This window comes from Hemiscyllium ocellatum, chromosome 3 (genome assembly GCF_020745735.1).
Source record: "Hemiscyllium ocellatum isolate sHemOce1 chromosome 3, sHemOce1.pat.X.cur, whole genome shotgun sequence".
NCBI classification, from domain to species: Eukaryota; Metazoa; Chordata; class Chondrichthyes; order Orectolobiformes; family Hemiscylliidae; genus Hemiscyllium; species Hemiscyllium ocellatum.
In genome coordinates, this window is record NC_083403.1 from 105,639,210 (window position 1) to 105,657,849 (window position 18,640).

Here is an 18,640-nt window from a genome sequence, read left to right on the forward strand (position 1 = left end):
AAACAAGATAAATCACACCATCATCTCACACCATATTATTATACAACCATTCAAATCCAGAATGTCTGTTAGCTCTTTGAAAAAGCTACCCAGTTATTCCAATTCCTTGCTCCATAACATGCATGCAACAAATACAACAGTAATATTTGAGTAATTTCAAGGTTAAAATTCACCATTCTTCATATTAGTTCACTGCGACGTGAAATATTGAAGATGACTGAGAGGAAGAAGCATTGTTATAGAGAAACAGCAGTCATCTGTCTACCCATTTGGAAAGTACTGTGCAAAATACCAAATGGGGAAAATTGTACTCAGCTCTTAGCATATAAAATATTTTTCCATAAAAATGTACACCATTCCTAAGCAAAGAACATAATAGCTTACTTCTAACCCAAATAAAACCAAACATCTTCAAATTAAATAGAGCAAGTTGTGTTATGGTGCATCAATGATGCAAATCCAGAAAGAGGAGATGCTAATTTCATGCCATTGGCCTCATCATGCAGATGTACCTTGGAAAGTTCATAAACAAACAAAATTGCTTAAAAGCCTTTGAAGTGCTTCAATCAACCCTTCATATAACATTTTAAAATGTGGTATCTTTTCATTTTCAGTGTTTAATGTGCCATTTTAATGTATTTTGCTGTATAAATTATACTTCAAACTATTTTAAATACAATGAAATGACTAGGGGAATTTAGGACAAATGCTCAGAAAACATTTAACTCACTTTGTATTTGATAATTCGTTCATAATGATTTGAAAGTTGAAAGGAGTGTCGACTTACTGCAGGATGAAAGACATTGATAGCATGAACTGCAGCTCTGCCCTTTTGTTTGTTTCCAAACACCAAATCAATCCAATTGCAAATTGTTTGGGAAACATGCTCTGATTCCAAGGCTTGGCGATGAATTAGAATGTACAGCCGGGGGTCATTGCGAGCCCAAGGTGGAAGGTTAACATGATTTACTCTTTCTCCATTCTGCCGCATCCCAAAGTCAAAACCTGAAAACAAAGCCTAGTTTACTATATATCCCATACTGTGATTCATTGATGAACAGCATAAAGATCTATTGGGAAAACAAAATATTACCACACTAAATAGATTTGATCAATTTATAGGCTGCAAAGTTTACAAGAATTAAGATTAGCATGATTTAATTATCATTGCAACACATTGTCTAGTCATCAACTTAAAGGCTAACTAAATTCCTTTGACATGGCATTAATAACTTGCATTTATATCGCATCATTAACATAGTAAAATATTCCAAAGTGACTCGCGGGGGAGTAATCAAACAAATTAATGTACTGAATATACAGAGATGGTAGAACAGGTGACCAAAAGCTTGAACTAAGATAACTGTTTTAAGGAATGTCTTAAAAGGTGGAGTTTAGGAAAGTAATTCCAGAACCTGAGGATGAAGTTGAAGGAATGACTTCCCAAGGTAGAGGGAAGGAAATTGGACATGTGCAAACACCGGAATTGGAAAAGTAGGGATCTGTACGTCTGTCTGTGCTTCTAACTAGAGAGTCCCCTATCACCATCATTTGCTTGGAACCTGACGTACCCTTCATTACATTAGAGCCATTCTCAGTGCCATAAACGTGGCTGTTTGTGCTACGTTGCCCTGAGAATCCATCACACCCTATATTTTCCAAATCAGCATACTTGTTTGAAACGGGGATTGCCACAGGAGACTCCTGCACTACCTTCCTATCCCTCCTACCTTTCCTGGAGTTAACCTATTTACCTGACTGTATCTGCGGCTTTTCATCTTTCCTATAATTGCCACTCCCTAGCTCTTATAAATGCCTCATTGCCTCCAACTGCCGCTCTAACTGATCCATGCGATATGATATGATTCTCAACCAAACACGCTTCCTGCAGACATTATCATCAGTAACATGGAAACTCTCCCTAAACTCCCACATCTGTCAGGAAGAGCACATCACTCTACTAAAGGACATCTTTGTTCCTTCACAATCTGCAGACTCAGAAAATAGTACCATCATGTTGCCCTTTTTAAAAAAAGTGCTCCAGGCTAACTTAGTACTTATGGTTTATATTTTTAAAACTTAATTAAGAGACAGATCTCACTAAAACATTTAATCAAGAAAGAATGTACTCTACTCATGACTGTAGACTTATAGCAAGGTTACTCATAAAAACTGTGCATTTATCTGGTCTTGTTCTATGAGCTACTTCAATAAAGTACTTAGAAATGTGGTGAGCAAGAGAATGCAGTACAACAAGGGAAGAATTCTTGTTCGGGACTTCTACAAGAATGGGAGACAATTGGATCTGTTCAGCAACTGATGACTGTTTTTAAGAAATAGTTTAGAAAATAAAAGTATGGTGGTGGGTATGTTCAAGAATTTCTAGGAGCATGAAACACAGCCATGGGCTCCATCGAAAAGCACGTTGACCTAGACCTTGGAGTGCAGGTTCATAGTTCCTTGAAACTGGAGTCGCAGATAGATAAGATAGTGAAGAACACATTTGGTATGCTTTGCCTTATTGGTCAGACCATTGAGTATAGAAGTTGGGAGGTCATGTTATGGCTGTATAGGACATTGGTTAGGTGGTTAGGCCACTTTTGGAATTCTTCCTATAGGAAGGATATTGTGAAACTTGAAAGGGCTCAGAAAAGATTTACAAAGATGTTGCCAGGGTTTGGAGGATTTGAGCTACAGGCAGAAGTTGAATAGGCTGGGGTTGCTTTCCATGGAGCAGCAGAAGCGGAAAGGTGATGTTACAGAAGTTTATAAAATCATGAGGGGCGTGTTTATGATAAATAGACAAGGTCATTTCGCCGGAGTGGGTGAGTCCAGAACTAGAGGATATAGGTTTAGGGTGAGAGGGGAAAAATTTAAAAGGGAGCTAAGGAGCAACTTTTTCACACAACAGGTGGCCCATGTATGGAATGAGCTACCAAAGGAAGTGGTGGAAGCTGGTACAATTATAACATTTAAAAGGTATCTGGATGGGTATATGAATAAGGGTTTAGAGGGATATGGGCCAAGTGTTGGCAAACGAGACTAGATTAGGTTAGGATATCTGGCTGGCATGGACAAGTTGGACAGAAGGGTCTGTTTCCATGCTGTACATCATAGTAGGACCTCATGCTATTTCATTACTTATTTTGCACTCATATTTGTCACAGCATATCATTACCATGAATGATGATAGAAACATGCAAGATTTTCCTGACCACAAGTACACTTTTGTCCAAAACATAAATTTGGTTTCTGATATTTGCGTATCAGAAAATGGCTTGTAGATCCTAATAGGCTTATTATGAAATATACATTTATACCATTTACCTTCTCTATTGACCAAGAACTCTGGAAGATAAAAGAATTCGGGAATGAGTTCTTTCACATCAGTCATAGATTCGTATGAGGACAGGCGCCAGGTAGTATTCATAGAGTGAAATGTTCGATCTGGGATATCAAAACTTTGATCTAAATACAGAACACAATTCAGGATTACTACTATAGAGAAAAAGGCTTATATTTTATATAGAATGTCTTATGAGCACTAGATATCTTAAAATGCTTTACAGACAATAAGCAACTTTAAAGAGGAAACATTGTTGTAATGTAGGATAATTTTTTCCTCCCACAGTCCAAAGATGTGCGGGTCAGGTGAATTGGCCATGCTAAATTGCCCGTAGTGTTAGGTAAGGGGTAAATGTAGGGGTATGGGTGGGTTGCGCTTCGGCGGGTCGGTGTGGATTTATTGGGCCGAAGGGCCTGTTTCCACACTAAGTAATCTAATCTAATCTAATCTAATTTGCATCCCACAAAATGTGATAATGACCACATATTTTTAGATTAGATTCCCTCGAGTGTGGAAACAGGCCCTTCTGCCCAGCCAGTCCACTCCGACCCTCCGAAGAGTAACCCACCCAGACCCATTTCCCACTGATAATGCACCTATGGGCAATTTAACATGGCCAATTCACCTCCACTGCACATCTTTGAATTGTGGGAGGAAACCGGACCGTCCTGAAGAAGGATGTTAACTGTACATTTTCTCCACAGATGCTGTCAGACCTCCTGAATTCACCCAACAATTCCTGCTTATGTTCTTCAGATGTTGGTTGAGGAATAAACATTGGCCAGAAGAGCTAGGATAACTTTCCTAATCTTCATTGAAATGGTGCCGTGAGATCTTTTGCATCTACCCAATAGATAGATGGGGTCTGTTTAATGACTCATTTGAAAGATGATACCTCCAACAGTGCAATACTTTCTCAGTACTGAACTGTAATGCAGGCTTGATTTTCAGGCCCAGATATGGGTATAATACTTAAGATGAGGCCTAGGCAATGATTTTCCACTTTATTCCTCTACTACTAAAGCCAAAGATCCCATGCCATTTTTTAAAATCAGCCTTCTCATATTGTCCTGTCATCTTGATAGCTTTGTTCATGTGAGTGCATTTGTGTTGTTGTTTCTGCATCTATTATCAAGGAAGAAAGAGCAAGACATCGAGATAGAAACTGTCCTGTTGGATAGACGGAGCATGGGTTCATGAAAGGCCAATACCTCCGCCGTATCTGGTCCCAGGAGGACCAGTACCATCACAGAACACAGCAGATGGCCTCCTTCTTTAAAGACCATAATTTCCCTTTCTATGTGGTTGAAGATACACTCCAATACATCTCACCACGTCCCGCACCTCTGTCCTCAAACCCCACCCCTCCAACTGCAACAAGGACAGAGCCCACCCTGGTCCTCACCTTCCACCCCACCGACCTCTGCATTAACCACATCGTGTGCTGACATTTCCACCACTTACAAACGGACCTCATCAACAGGGATATATTTCCCTCCCCACCCGCTTTCAGCAAAGACCATTCCCTCTGTGACTACCACGTCAAGTCCACACACCCTCACAACAATCCACCCTCTCCTCCTGGCACCTTCCCCTGCCATCACTGGAATTGCAATACCTGCACCCACACTTCCCCCCTCACCTCCTTCTAAGGCCCCAAAGGAGCCTTCCACATCCATCAAAATTTCACCTGCACATCCACCAATGTCATTTATTGTATCCATTGCTCCCAATGCGGTCTCCTTTACATTGGGGAGACTGGACGCCTTCGCACAGAGAGCTTTAGGGAACATCTCCGGGACACCCGCACCAATCAATCCCACTACCTGTTGCCAAACATTTGAACTCCCCTTCCCACTCTGCTAAGGACATGCAGGTCCTGGGCCTCCTCCACCACCACTCCCTCACCTGGAGGAAGAATGCCTCATCTTCCACCTCGGAACACTTCAACCCCAGGGCATCAATGAGGACTTCACCAGTTTCCTCATTTCCCCTCCCCCCACCTTACACTAGTTACAACCTTCCAGCTCAGCACCCGTCCTCATGACCTGTCCTATCTGCAAATCTTCCTTCCCTACTCTTAGCTACCTTCTCCCCAGCCCCACACCTCTCCCATTTATCTCTCCACCCTGGAGGCACCTGCCTCATTCCTGATGAAGGGCTTTCACTCGAAACGTTGATTTTCCTGCTCCTTGGATGCTGCCTGACCGGCTGTGCTTTTTCAGCACCACTCTAATCTTGACTCATGAAAGGCAGGTCATGCTTAACTAATCTACTGGATTTCTATGAAGACATTACGAGGACGGTGGACAATGGGGACCCAGAAGGTCTAGATTTCCAAAAGGCATTTGACAAGGTGCCGCAGAAAAGGCTGTTGCATAAGATAAAGATGCATGGTGTTACAGGTAATGGATGAGCATGGATAGAGAATTGGTTAACTAACAGGAAGCAAAGAGTGGGAATAAATTAGTACTTTTCTGGTTGGCAATCAGTGACTAGTGGTGCGCCTCAGGGACTGCAATTATGCACAATTTACATAGATGATTTGGAGTTGGGGACCAAGTCTAGTGTGTCAAGATTTGCAGATAACACTAAAATGAGTGGTAGGGCAAATTGTGCAGAGGACGGTGAAACTTTCCAGGGGGCCATAAATACTTTGAGTGAGTGGACAAAGGTTTGGCAGATGCAGTACAATATTAATAAATGTGAAGTCATCCACTTTGGTAGGAATAACTGTAAAAACAACTATTACTTGAACGGTAAAACCAAGTTGCAGCACACAGCTGTGAAGAGGGACCTCGGTGTCCTTGTGCATGAATCACAGAAGGTTGCTCTGCAGGTGCAACAGGTAATAAAAAAAGGCAAATGGAATTTTGTCCTTCATTGTTAAGGGATGGAGTTTAAAAGCAAGGATGTTGTTATGTTGCAGCTGTACAGGGTGTTGGTGAGGTCACAGCTGGAGTATTGCATGCAGTTTTGGTCTCCTTACTTGAGAAAGGGTGCAGTGGAGGCTCACTAGGTTGAATCCGGAGTTGAGAAGGTTGGCTTACAAGGAGAGACTGAGTAGACTGGGATTATATTCATTGGAATTTAGGAGAATGAGGGGGAATCTTATAGAAATACATAAAATTATGAAGGGAATTGATAAGATACAAATGGAGAGGATGTTTCCACTGCTGGGTGAAACTAAGACAACAGGGCATAGTCTTAAAATTAAGGGGAGCAGATTTAGGACCGAATTGAGAAGGAACTTCTTCACCCAGAGGATTGCGAATCTGTGGAATTCCCTGCCCAGTGAAATAGCTGTGGCTTCATCATTGAATGTTTTTGTAGTAAGCTAGATACTTTTTTGAACAGTAAAGGAATTAAGGGTTATAGTGAGAGGTTAGGGAGGTGGAGCCGAGGCCACAAAAAGATCAGCCATGATCATATTGAATGACAGAGTGGGCTCGAAGGGCCAAATGACCTACTCCTGCTCCTAGTTCTTATGTTCATACGTTCATCCTTTTATATTATGCTATTTACTTCATTGTGTCCCCTTATTCTTTTTATTAAAATGTGTTACTTTACATTTATGAACTATACACACTTCAGAAACTATTACAAATTTAACTCTAGGACTGGACAGACTTAGGATTTTCCATAATCATTCATTTAAAACCATAGTCAACAACATCTCAAATTACTTTACTTGTAATTCTTTCTTTTTACTGACATTATTTTGGTGGCTTAATACTTCAAATTGCTCAAAACTTTGGACTTTAAATAATAAAACTCCGATAGTGACATAGAGCTCCAATAGAAAAGGCAAAAGTAGATACACGTTCTTTTGAAACCTAAATTGTTAAATAGTTGATGAAGACAGTATCAGTTAATTCTCTCATTAACACCTTTGAAGTCCAGGATACATATTTCTATTTTATATAATAATATTTACAAAATTTTCAAATGCTAATATGTTACTGGACTGGATGTTGCTGTTTCCATCTTAATTCTATATGGCAGAATTTAAGATGAGCAGCAACTACTTGTTGGTTTATTAGATCTTACCCTGATAAGCCAGGAACATTTTGGTGAATGGTGGCATCCTAACTAGGAAGTGCAAGACTGTTCCACTGTTTGAGTAATGAGACCCATAATGATACGGTTGTACAGGTGGCATTGGATCATCTTCCTGAGCCCCTTTACGATATTCCTCCTCTAGATACTAATAAAAGAAAAAATAACATTTGCTTAGCCACATTAGATGATGACGGAGGCTGCTGATGGTGAATATACAGCAGATTGATGATTGTCTGCAAATCTTTTAAATCATCCTAAAACTGGAAAATCAGACAATAAACAGTTGCTGAAAAATCCAAAGTAGCACTCGATGTGCTTTTTCCACAAGCTTACTCTCAGGATCTGGTGTTGCTGACTAAGCCAGCATTTATTGTCTATCCCTTGTTGCCCTTGAGACAATGGTGGTGAGCTGCTTCCTTGAACAGCTGCTGTCTGTTTGGTGTAGGTGCACCCACATTGCTGTTAGGGAGGAAGATCCAGAAGTTTGACTCACTGAAGGAATAGCAATTTCTTTCAAGCTCAGGATGGTGAGTAGCTTGGAAAAGAACTTGCATATGGTGCTTTTCCCTCCTATCTGCAATCCTTGTCCTTCTAGGTGCTACTGGACGTCAGTCTGGAAGGTGCTGATAAATTTATGCAGTGCATCTTGTAGATGGAGCACACCATTGCAACATAGCGTCAGTGGTGTATGAACGGAATTGTTGTGGTTTTGGTGCCAATAAAGCAAGCTTTGATCCGGATGGTGTCAAACTCCTCGAGTGTTGTTGGAGCTGCACTCATCCAAGCAAGTGGAGAGTATGCCATCATACTCCTGACTTGTACTTTGTAGATGATGGACAGGCTTTGGAGAGGCAGAAAGTGAGCTACTCGCTGCAAGATTTCTAGCCTTTGACCTGCTCTGGTAGCAACATCATTAATATGGCTAGCTTAGTTCAGTTTCTGGTCATTGGCAACCCCAAAATATGCTGATAGTGGGAGATTCAGTGATGGTGATACAACTGAATGCTATAGGGCAATGGTTAGAATCTCTCATTGGAAATGGCCATTGCTGGGCATATGTGAGATGTATATAATATGTACTTGCCATTTGTCAGCCCAGAGCCTGGATATTGTCTGGCTTTTGTTGCATTTGAGAATGGACTGCTTCAGTATTTGAGGAGTTGCGAATGATGTGGAACATTATGTTATCACTGACAAACATCCCCACTTACGACCTTATGTTAGAGGGAAGGCCATTGATGAAGCAACTATAGATGGATTGGGCCTGGGACATGATGTTGGAGAACTCCTACAGAGATATCCTGGAGCTGAGCTGACTGACCTTCAGCAACCAGATCCATCTTCGTATGTACCAAGTATAATTCCAGCTAGCAGAAAGTTTTACCTCTGATTTCCATTCACGCCAGTTTTGTTAAGGCTCCTTGATGCCACATTCTTTCAAATGCAACTTTGACGTCAAGGGCTATCACTCTCACCTCACCTCCTGGAAATCAGCATTTTTGTTAATATTTGGGCCAAGTCTGCAATGAGGTCAGGATCTGAATAGCCCCAGTAGAACCCAAAATGGGCATCAGTGAGCAGGTTATTGCTAAGTAAGTGCTGTTTGATAGCACTGTTGATGACATCTTCCACTGTTGATGACTACTGGAGTGGTAATTAGCTAGGCTGGATTTGTTCTGTTTGTGGTGTATAAGATATTCCTGCAACAAATTGCTACAGGGTCAGGTAGATGCTAGTTTGGTAGCTGTTCTGGAACAACTTGGCTACGGATGCAGCAAGTTTTGGAGCACAGGATTTTAGTGCTATTGCTGGAATTTATCAGGGCCATGACCTTTGCGGTATCCATTGCATCCAACCGTTTCTTGATAGCACATGGAGTGAATCAAATTTTGTGTGCACACTAAAACCATACCAGGCACATGCCACAGGCCATAACAGTCTGAGTGTCCACCTAAAATTGCCACTTAGTCCATTGCCATTCAATTCTTTTTTGGGGAGTTGTAATAGCACCATTCAAGACCCTTTTGTGAAACTGGTTTCAGTGTAAGCAGACCGCTGTTGTCAATTTCCTCAAAACAAAAATCAAATAAATCAGCTATCTTTAAAAAGAATTGCTCAAATTTGCAAGAAAAAAAGTACATTTTTGCCTAACTCAACACAAAACTAGGAAAACATAAAAAACAATGCAGCAATAAGCCATACAGCCCTTTGAACCTACCCTGCTATTATACAATAAGGTCACAACAGATCTTCAAGCTCAATTCCTGCCCAATTTCCTTATGTCATGATGCCATTAGAGGTCAAACATATATCGATCTTGGCCTTGAGTATAATCACAGCTCAGTACAGCCTTTCCCCAAATGTTAATGGATCTTTTCAGGAAATTTCAGAATCTGTACCTTCACCCAAACTAAATCAGCTCTTCTTTGGGAAAAGCCTAATTGTGTAGTAAGCTATACAGTTGAAATCTGTCCATGAATTTTGAGATAGTGTTTTCGGATAAGCAGACCAACAAACAAGGGCAAAAACATTACCTTTATCCACCTTCAGCAGTGGAGATAAAAACTAGAATAGATTGGTCAAATATCCTTTTCATGAAATCTGATTATAATGTTCTAAATCATGAGCAATTTTTCATTAACTGATGATATACTTGTTGGCAATTCCCTATTTGATCTTTCTGGCCTCCTTTTTAATTACCAATGCACCAACACCAGTCCAGAATTCAGGGAATTTTGAAAAATCAATGCATCTACTATCACTTTCAGAACTACAAGTTGAGGGCCAAATCCCAAAATGACCTACTCTTCTTTTTTTAATATCAAGAAACACAAAGGAAGTTTCCAAATTAATATTTTGTAAACAGGCATACAGGAAGCTTTTAAATGTTCAACATCAAATGTTTCTGCCGCCTAGGAATAAATGGCATCATTTGTGAATGGTGGTTTCATCAATCTGCTTTTCTCAAGACTCTTGCTGTAATTTATACTATAATTGAAATACCGAATAGACACTGTAAACCTTAAGCCTCTTATTTTCTATGACCGCTTATTTGGATTTTACGTGAAATTAGTTTAACATGTAGTCCAAAATTCTACATTAGGTTACCGTGCACCTCCATACTGAGCAGCGAGATGGAGAATGGGTAATCCATTTTTATAAAAATTCTTTTGTGGAATGAGTATAACACTGGAAATGCCTAAATGTATTGCTCATCTCTAAATGTCCTTGGGAAGGTGGTGGTGAACTGCCTCCTTGAACTATTATGCCATTTACTCAATGATGTAATGTGCTCAAGCTGACTTTTTAACCTTTGGTCTGCAATGAAATCCAGCCAAGATTGATGGGGTATTCGATTAGCCATTAAGTCTTTTACAAAATGAAGTTGTGAGGGTCTCAACTGGAAAATGAAGGAAAAAGTAAACTGTTCTGAGACTACAGCAACAGGCAGCAGATCTGTGCTCTGAACATATGTTGCACTTAGCTTAAGAATACTTGGTGAAATGCAAGCCTAAAATGATCAAAAAAAAAACTTTTCTCAGCATCAACCACCTTCTGCTGCTTAAAAAATTATTAGAACAATTCTCCATTTATCAAACATGAAAAGATCACAATTTATTTTAATTACTCACCTTATAGTTATCCACATAACGATCTTCCTTTTCTTTGGATTGTACAGCAATAGGTTTCAGAAGATTTCTGAAAAAAATTGCATTGCGATCATAATAAAGCCTCAAACAAGAAGTTAAGTTACCCTAAAATATATGTTTAACAATTCCCAATACAGTAAGTTCCCTCTTCCATTGTCGCTTGACACCATAAGGAGTAACTCAGACACTTTTATTCCACAAGGAATTACCTAGTGAAACCAATATATTTGAGGACATTGGATATAAATCTCATAACATTTGTACAATGTGTGTGTGCGTGCGCGCATGTATATAATATAAAAATTACCTGTAAATAGCAGGTTCATTTAGGTCAACTGTTTCACTAGAATAGTCCCTCATTACGAAAGGAAAAACAGGATACTGCATAAGATCATTGAAGGAGCGACCTGCATGTTTATTCAAATGGGTCAAATATTCAAAATTTGTAATCTGTCCTGAGCACCACAACTGGGTCAGAGCTGAAATGTTCCCATATTCTAATAAATTTGGTAGGTTGGAAGTAAGAATGTTGTGATGAACATCATCCCGAACCTATATGGGAGGAAGAAATAGAATTAACTAAATGAAGAATCATTCAATCAATAAAAATGACATCAGTTAACAGCTTTACAAGCCAATCAGTAGGTGAGAGGAAGTCTCTGAGGTTGTCAATGTCATCAAAAGAAGCAGGCAAGAGGATGACCCTGAGGCGGGCAGTCAGCAGCATGAAATAATTGTAAGGTTTTATTAATACAAAGGTGGTGGAGTTCCCATGCATTTGGTAACCTTTTCCCCCTCAGCAGACAGGATGATAAACTTGGAAGGTGCTGTCAAAGAAATTATGTTGAGTTACTACAGTGTATCTTGTAGAAGATATACACTGCTGTCACTGTGCACTGGTAGTGAAGGGAATGCTGGTTAAGTTGACTGCTTTGCCCCAGATGAGTATTATTGGAACTGTATTCATCCACGCAAATGGTAAGTATTCCATCACACTCTAGATCTGTGCTTTGAAGATTGTGGACAAGAGGAACTACTTGCCACAGAAATCACAGCTTCTTTCTTGCTCTTTTAGCCACAATATTTATATGGCTCGTTCAGTTCAGTTTCTGCTCAATGGCAATACCCAATTATTACCCAATACCCAATAAATGATCATGCCAATAAATATCAAGGGGAATTACAGAATTCTCATTTGTTGGAGATGGTCATTGCCTGGCACTTTTCCAGCACAAATGTTACTTTGCAACGATTGAGACAATTTTGCCTAGGTCTTGCCGCATGGCCATAAGTTGCTTTGGTATCTGACTCATTGCAAGTGATGTTCAACATTGGATAATTATCAGTGAACATCCCAACATCTGACTTTATGATGGAAGTATGACTCCAGACACTGGAGAGTCTTCATCCGTTTTCCATTAACTCCAGTTTTATTACTAGGGCTCATTGATGCCATACTTATTTAAATGCTGACTTGATATCAAGGACAGTCACTCTCACCTCAACTCAAGTTCAATCCTTTTGTCTACGTCTGAACCAAAACTGTAACTGAGGTCAGGATATGCTTTTGTAGAACACATAAAATGAGAACCTCATCTCAGCTAAGAGTTACTGACTTGTAGAAAAGATAGAAGGGTGAGTGAGTGAAAGGCGAAAACATTGTAACTACAGTTTTGCTTCTCATTTCTAAAGTAAAGTAATAAAATGAAAATGAATCTAATACCTTTGTATTGTCAAATGCTAGAAGCAGCGTTCTGCCATTAATTAGAAAGATTTCCAAGGCATTGTCACGCAGCTGCCACCATCGCTTGTGAACCTCTTTAATTTCTTCATAAGTCCAGGAGAATGAAGCTGGTTCAGTTTCCACTCCAGAACTCTGTAAAATAACAATATCATGGACTGAAATTGTATTTTTCATAAATACAGAGTTATAAAGAATGCGTGTGTATTAATATGGGTTACTTAATTGCAGAGCCTCTTAACTACTTCCATCAAAATAGAGGTACAAGAACACCAACTTCCCTGCTCCTCTTTGAATGATGACATAATACTTTATGTTCTCCTGAATGTCATGCAAAAGTCAGAAAAAATCTGACAACATAGGCCTCCTTCAGTAATGCACTAATGTGCTTGTCTGTTATGGGCTTAAACTTACATTCCTTCTGAATTAGAGGCTGGAATACAAGTTAGTGGGCGGCACGGTGACACAGTGGTTAGCACTGCTGCCTCACAGCGCCTGAGACCTGGGTTTAATTCCCGCCTCAGGTGACTGACTGTGTGGAGTTTGCACGTTCTCCCCGTGTCTGCGTGGGTTTCCTCCAGGTGCTCCGGTTTCCTCCCACAGTCCAAAGATGTGCAGGTCAGGTGAATTGGCCATGCTAAATTGCCCGTGGTGTTAGGTAAGGGGTAAATGTAGGGGTATGGGTGGGTTGCGCTTCGGCGGGTCGGTGTGGACTTGTTGGGCTGAAGGGCCTGTTTCCACACTGTAAGTAATCTAATCTTAGCTCAAGACTACTTCTCATTTGGAATAATTGCAAAATCAAACTATTTTTGAAAAATTCTATTCCAAATTGCACTAAAAACTTTATTTTTATTTTATTTAAACAGTAAGGATGTTATTAAACATAATCACAACTATACAGTTTAATGTATAAAGGATATGGTTTATTAACTCAGTTACATACACAACCCTCAACCTTACATATTTTGTCTTCCATTGTAACAAAACAGGAATTGCTGGAAAATCTCAGCAGGTTTGGCAGCATCTTGGAGAGAAATTGGAATTAACATTTTGGGTCTGGTAACTCTTCTTCAGATCTGAAACGTTAACTGATTTCTCTCCACAGATGCTGTCAGATCTGCTGAGTTTTTCCAGCAATTTTTGGTTTTTGTTTCTGATTGCCAGCATCTGCAGCAGTTTTAGGTTAGCTTTTAAAATGTTATTGCGTACTTACAGGATGTTCGAAGGCATCGGCAGCATTATCCTCAACAAAATACATTCCTGACTCTCCTGAAAAGCAACACATTTCTGTCAATTCTCTACATCAATTGAACTAAAATATCTTAAGACACAGGTCTAGTAACAATTCATGGGAAAATTCACAATGGTTACTCACCTAAAAGGAGTTCACCAAGTGTTTCTCGAGAGGGGGCAACATTGATACATTTGCGAATGAACCTAGTGAAGAAAACAAAATGTTGAGATTTGTGAGATAAACATCAATCGAGGTAATCACAATACAAATGTGTCTCTTCTTCCATAACAAGGTTATTTTATCCTGGATCCAAAGTGGATTTGGATCTCTATTTGGAGAAAAAGAATTTGTAATGCAATGAGGATAGAATCTCAGAATTGTTATGGTGTCGGAGACAACATTTGGCCCAGAGAATCTGCACTGGCTCTGAGAATTTTAACTTGGTACCAATCTCCTGCCTTTTCCTAATTCTGCACATTGTTTCTATTAAATAACTATCCAGTGCTCTCTTAAACGTCTCAATTGAACCTGCTCCCACCATAATTTCAGGCAGTGCATTCCACACCTTAGCTACTCGCTGTGTGAAAAAAATGTTTTTCTCACATCACGTATGCTTTTTTTAAATTTCAAAACAATTGAAAACGGTGCCCTCTGGCTCTCATCCGTGAATGATTGATCACGGTTTTCCCCATCTAATCAGTTCCTCTCGGGAATGCAGCCAAATTCCAGCTGCTCAAAAGGGAGCAGAACAAAAGGGAGAACATTTAGTGGCAGGAGATTCAGTGGTGAGGGGTACAGATAGGTGCTTCTGATACCACAGCAGTGTTTGCAGGATGATGTGCTGCCTTCCTGGGGCCAGGGTCAAAGATGTCATTTAACGACTACTCTGAAGGGGGAAAGAGAACAATCAGATATTTTGACCATAGGAATGAGGTCCTGAAACAAAAAGACGAGCTACGAAGCAATAGATTTTACTGCCATATGCGAGTGAGTGCAGAAATAGAATAGAATAGGCAGAAAGAAAAGATGAATGCATGGCTGAAGAGCTTGGGGTAGAGCAGTGAATTTTGATTCCTGGATCGTTGGGGAAGTGGAAATCCCTGTTTCTGGAAAAAGTGTCATCCTTATAAGTCGGACAGATTGTACCTGAACTGGAACAGAATCCTTGTGGGGAAGTTTGCTGACAGGGTTTATATGGGTTTAAACCAATTTGGCAGGGAAATAGGATACAGAGTGGAGATATAGTCAGGGGCAGTGAACAGACTATAGAACAACCAAGTCAGTCTGGAAGACAGGCAAATATAGTCAAGTTATAGCACAGGGGAGCATGGCAAGACAGGGCAGCACGGTGGCTCAGTGGTTAGCACTGCTGCCTCACAGTGCCAGATTTAATCCCTGCCCTGGGCGACTGTGTGGAGTTTACACATTCTCCCTGTGTCTGCATGTGTTTCCTCTGGGTGCTCTGGTTTCCTCCCACAATGCGAAGATGTGCAGGTCAGGTGAATTGGCCACACTAAATTGCCCATAGTGTTAGGTGCATTAGTCAGGGGTACAGGAATGGGACTGAACAGATTACTCTTCGGAGAGTTGGTGTGGATTTGTTGGGCTGAAGGGCCTGTTTCCATACTTTCGGGAAGCTAATCTAAGACTGAGTGGCATTTATTTTAATGCAAAGTGTCTTGCAAATTACATACGGTTTCAGGATGTTGATTAACACATGGGGGATGTAATCTCATGGCTATCATGGAGACACAGGGCTGGCAGTTCAATGTTCCAGAGCATAGAATCTTTAGATGAGATGAAGGTGGGGTCTAAAAGAACAGGTGACGTTGTACTATTGATCAGGGAATCAATCACTGCAGTAAGTGGGTAATATACAAATAGGAACAGAAGCAGGTCATTCAAGCATTAAATCTGCCATTCAATAAGATCATAGTTGGATCTTAGACGGTTCCTCAAATGAGGGCAGAGAGGGTCAATCATTTTGCTGGGGGTGTAAATAGATCTGCAGTCAGGGAGAGACAGAAATGCAAATCTCAGAAAATGTAAAAATACTAGGGTGACTCTAGTAGGGATTTCAACTTCTGCAGCTGTACAGGGCCCTGGTGGGACCGTACCTGGAATATTGTGCGCAGTTTTGGTCTCCAAAATTGAGGAAAGACATTCTGGCTATTGAGGGAGTGCAGCGTAGGTTCACGGGGTCAATTCCCAGAATGGTGGCCTATCTTACGCTGAAAGATTGGAGTGACTGGGCTTGTATACGCTTGAGTTTAGAAGGCTGAGAGGGGATCTGATTGAGAGGTATAAGATTATTAAAGGATTGGACACTCTGGAGGCAAGAAGTATGTTTCAGCTGAGGAGAAACGTCTTCACCCATAAAGTGGTGGCTGTGTGGAATGCTCTGCCCCAGAAGGTACTGGAGGCCAAGTCTCTGGATACTTTCAAGAAAGAGTTGGATAGAGCTCTTAAGGATGGTGGAATTGAGGGTTATGGGGATAAGGCAGGAACAGGATACTGATTGAGGATGATCAACCATGATCATAATGAATGGTGGTCCTGGCTCAAAGGGCAGAATGGCCTGCACCTGTTGTCTATTGTCTAAGATAAAAACGCTGTGAAAGGCTGGGGCGGGAGTGAGACCACTAACATTTATCTAATAGAACCTGTTAAGCCATTGGGTACAAAATCCTTCTTGGGCAGGTGTGTCTCTGTCTGTCTGTGTAGTGCCATACTTAATTTCATAGAATGAAGCCTGGTAAATGGTAAATGGTAAATGTAGTAGGGGGAGCATTTCAGTAAGATTATAGATATTCATGGATAAGGACAAAGATGTTCTGGAAATAAAGTTCTAAACTCGGGGAAGGCCAATTTTTATAAGACAGGACAGCATCTGGCCAAAGTGGACCAGCAGCAGCTCTTGCAGGAAAATCCCCATCAGAGCAATGGGAGACTGCAGGGTCAACATATTCCAGAGAACCCTCAGTGTCAAGGGATGAACCTGAATGAAGGGAAGAAAATGCAAAAAGGTGGCACAGTGGCTCAATGGTTGGCACTCCTGCCTCTCAGTGCCAAGTTCAATTCCAGCCTTGGGTGACTGTCTGTGTGGAGTTTGCACATTCTCCCAGTGTCTGCGTGGGTTACCTCGGGTTTCTCTGGTTTCCTCCCACAATCCAACGATGCACAGTCCAGGTGGATTGCCCATAGTGTCCAGGAATGTGTAGGCTGGGTGGATTAGCCATGGCAAATGCAGGGTTACAAGGATAGGGTGGGATGTTCTATGGAGAGTCAGTGTAGACTTGTTGGGCCAATTGGCCTGTTTCCACATTGTAGGGATTCGACTAGAGTCATAGAGAAGTACAGCATGGAAACAGACCCTTCAGTCCAACCCGCCCATGCCGACCAGATATCCCAACCCAATCGAGCCCCACCTGCCAGCACCCGGCCCATATCCCTCCAAACCCTTCCTATTCATATACCCATCCAAATGCCTCTTAAATGTTGTAATTGTACCAGCCTCCACCACATCCTCTGGCAGCTCATTCCATACATGTACCACCCTCTGTGTGAAAAAGTTGCCCTGTAGGTCTCTTTTATATCTTTCCCCTCTCACCCTAAACTTATGTCCTCTAGTTCTGGACTCTCCGACCCCAAGGAAAAGACTTTGCCGATTTACTCTATCCATGCCCCTCATAATTTTGTAAACCTCTATAAGGTCACCCTTCAGCCTCTGACACTCCAGGGAGAACAGCCCCAGCCTGTTCAGCCTTTCCCTGTAGCTCAAATCCTCCAATCCTGGCAACATCCTTGTAAATCTTTTCTGAACCCTTTCAAGTTTCACAACATCTTTCCAATTGGAAGATGACCAGAATTGCATACAATATTCCAACAGTGGCCTAACCAATGTCCTGTACAGCCTCAACATAACCTCCCAACTCCTGTACTCAATACTCTGACCAATAAAGGAAAGCATACCAAATGCCGCCTTCACTATCCTATCTGTGATTCTACTTTCAAGGAGCTATGAACCTGCACTCCAAGGTCTCTTTGTTCAGCAACACTCCTTAGGACCTTACCATTAAGTGTATAAGTAAAAACAATGACTGCAGATATTGGAAAATAGAGTCTAGATTAGAGTGGTGCTGGAAAGGCACAGCAGTTCAGGCAGCATCCGAGAAGCAGTAAAATTGACGTTTGGGTAAAAGCCCTTCATCAAGAATCCTTGGATACTGCCTGAACTGCTGCGTTTTTCCAGCTCCACTCTAATCTAGACATTAAGTGTATAGATCCTGCTAAGATTTGCTTTCCCAAAATGCAGCACCTCACATTTATCTGAATTAACCTCCATCTGCCACTTCTTAGTCCATTGGTCCATCTGGCCAAGATCCTGTTGTAACCTGAGGTAACCCTTTTCGCTGTCCACTACACCTCCAATTTTGGTGTCATCTGCAAACTTACTAACTGTACCTCTTATGCTCGTATCCAAATCATTTATGTAAATGACAAAAAGTAGAGGAACCAGCACTGATCCTTGTGGTACTCCACTGGTCACAGACCTCCAGTCTGAAAAACAACCCTCCACCACCACCCAATTTTGTCTTCTATCTTTG

The 18,640-nt window shown here is 41.0% G+C and overlaps 1 protein-coding gene across 3 annotated transcripts in view; it reads right to left on the reverse strand.

Annotated features, from left to right (window-relative positions):
- Positions 1–18,640, reverse strand: part of lyst (lysosomal trafficking regulator) — a 338,776-nt gene that overhangs the window by 25,126 nt on the left and 295,010 nt on the right. For all 3 annotated transcript variants that reach the window (XM_060852679.1, XM_060852671.1, XM_060852686.1), the window contains 8 exons: positions 14,175–14,236; positions 14,013–14,068; positions 12,782–12,934; positions 11,366–11,610; positions 11,041–11,107; positions 7,397–7,553; positions 3,328–3,468; positions 788–1,005 (listed from right to left, as the gene is read on the reverse strand). In XM_060852679.1, the coding sequence (XP_060708662.1) occupies positions 788–1,005; positions 3,328–3,468; positions 7,397–7,553; positions 11,041–11,107; positions 11,366–11,610; positions 12,782–12,934; positions 14,013–14,068; positions 14,175–14,236 (1,099 nt within the window). The remainder of the gene's footprint in view (positions 1–787; positions 1,006–3,327; positions 3,469–7,396; positions 7,554–11,040; positions 11,108–11,365; positions 11,611–12,781; positions 12,935–14,012; positions 14,069–14,174; positions 14,237–18,640) is intronic.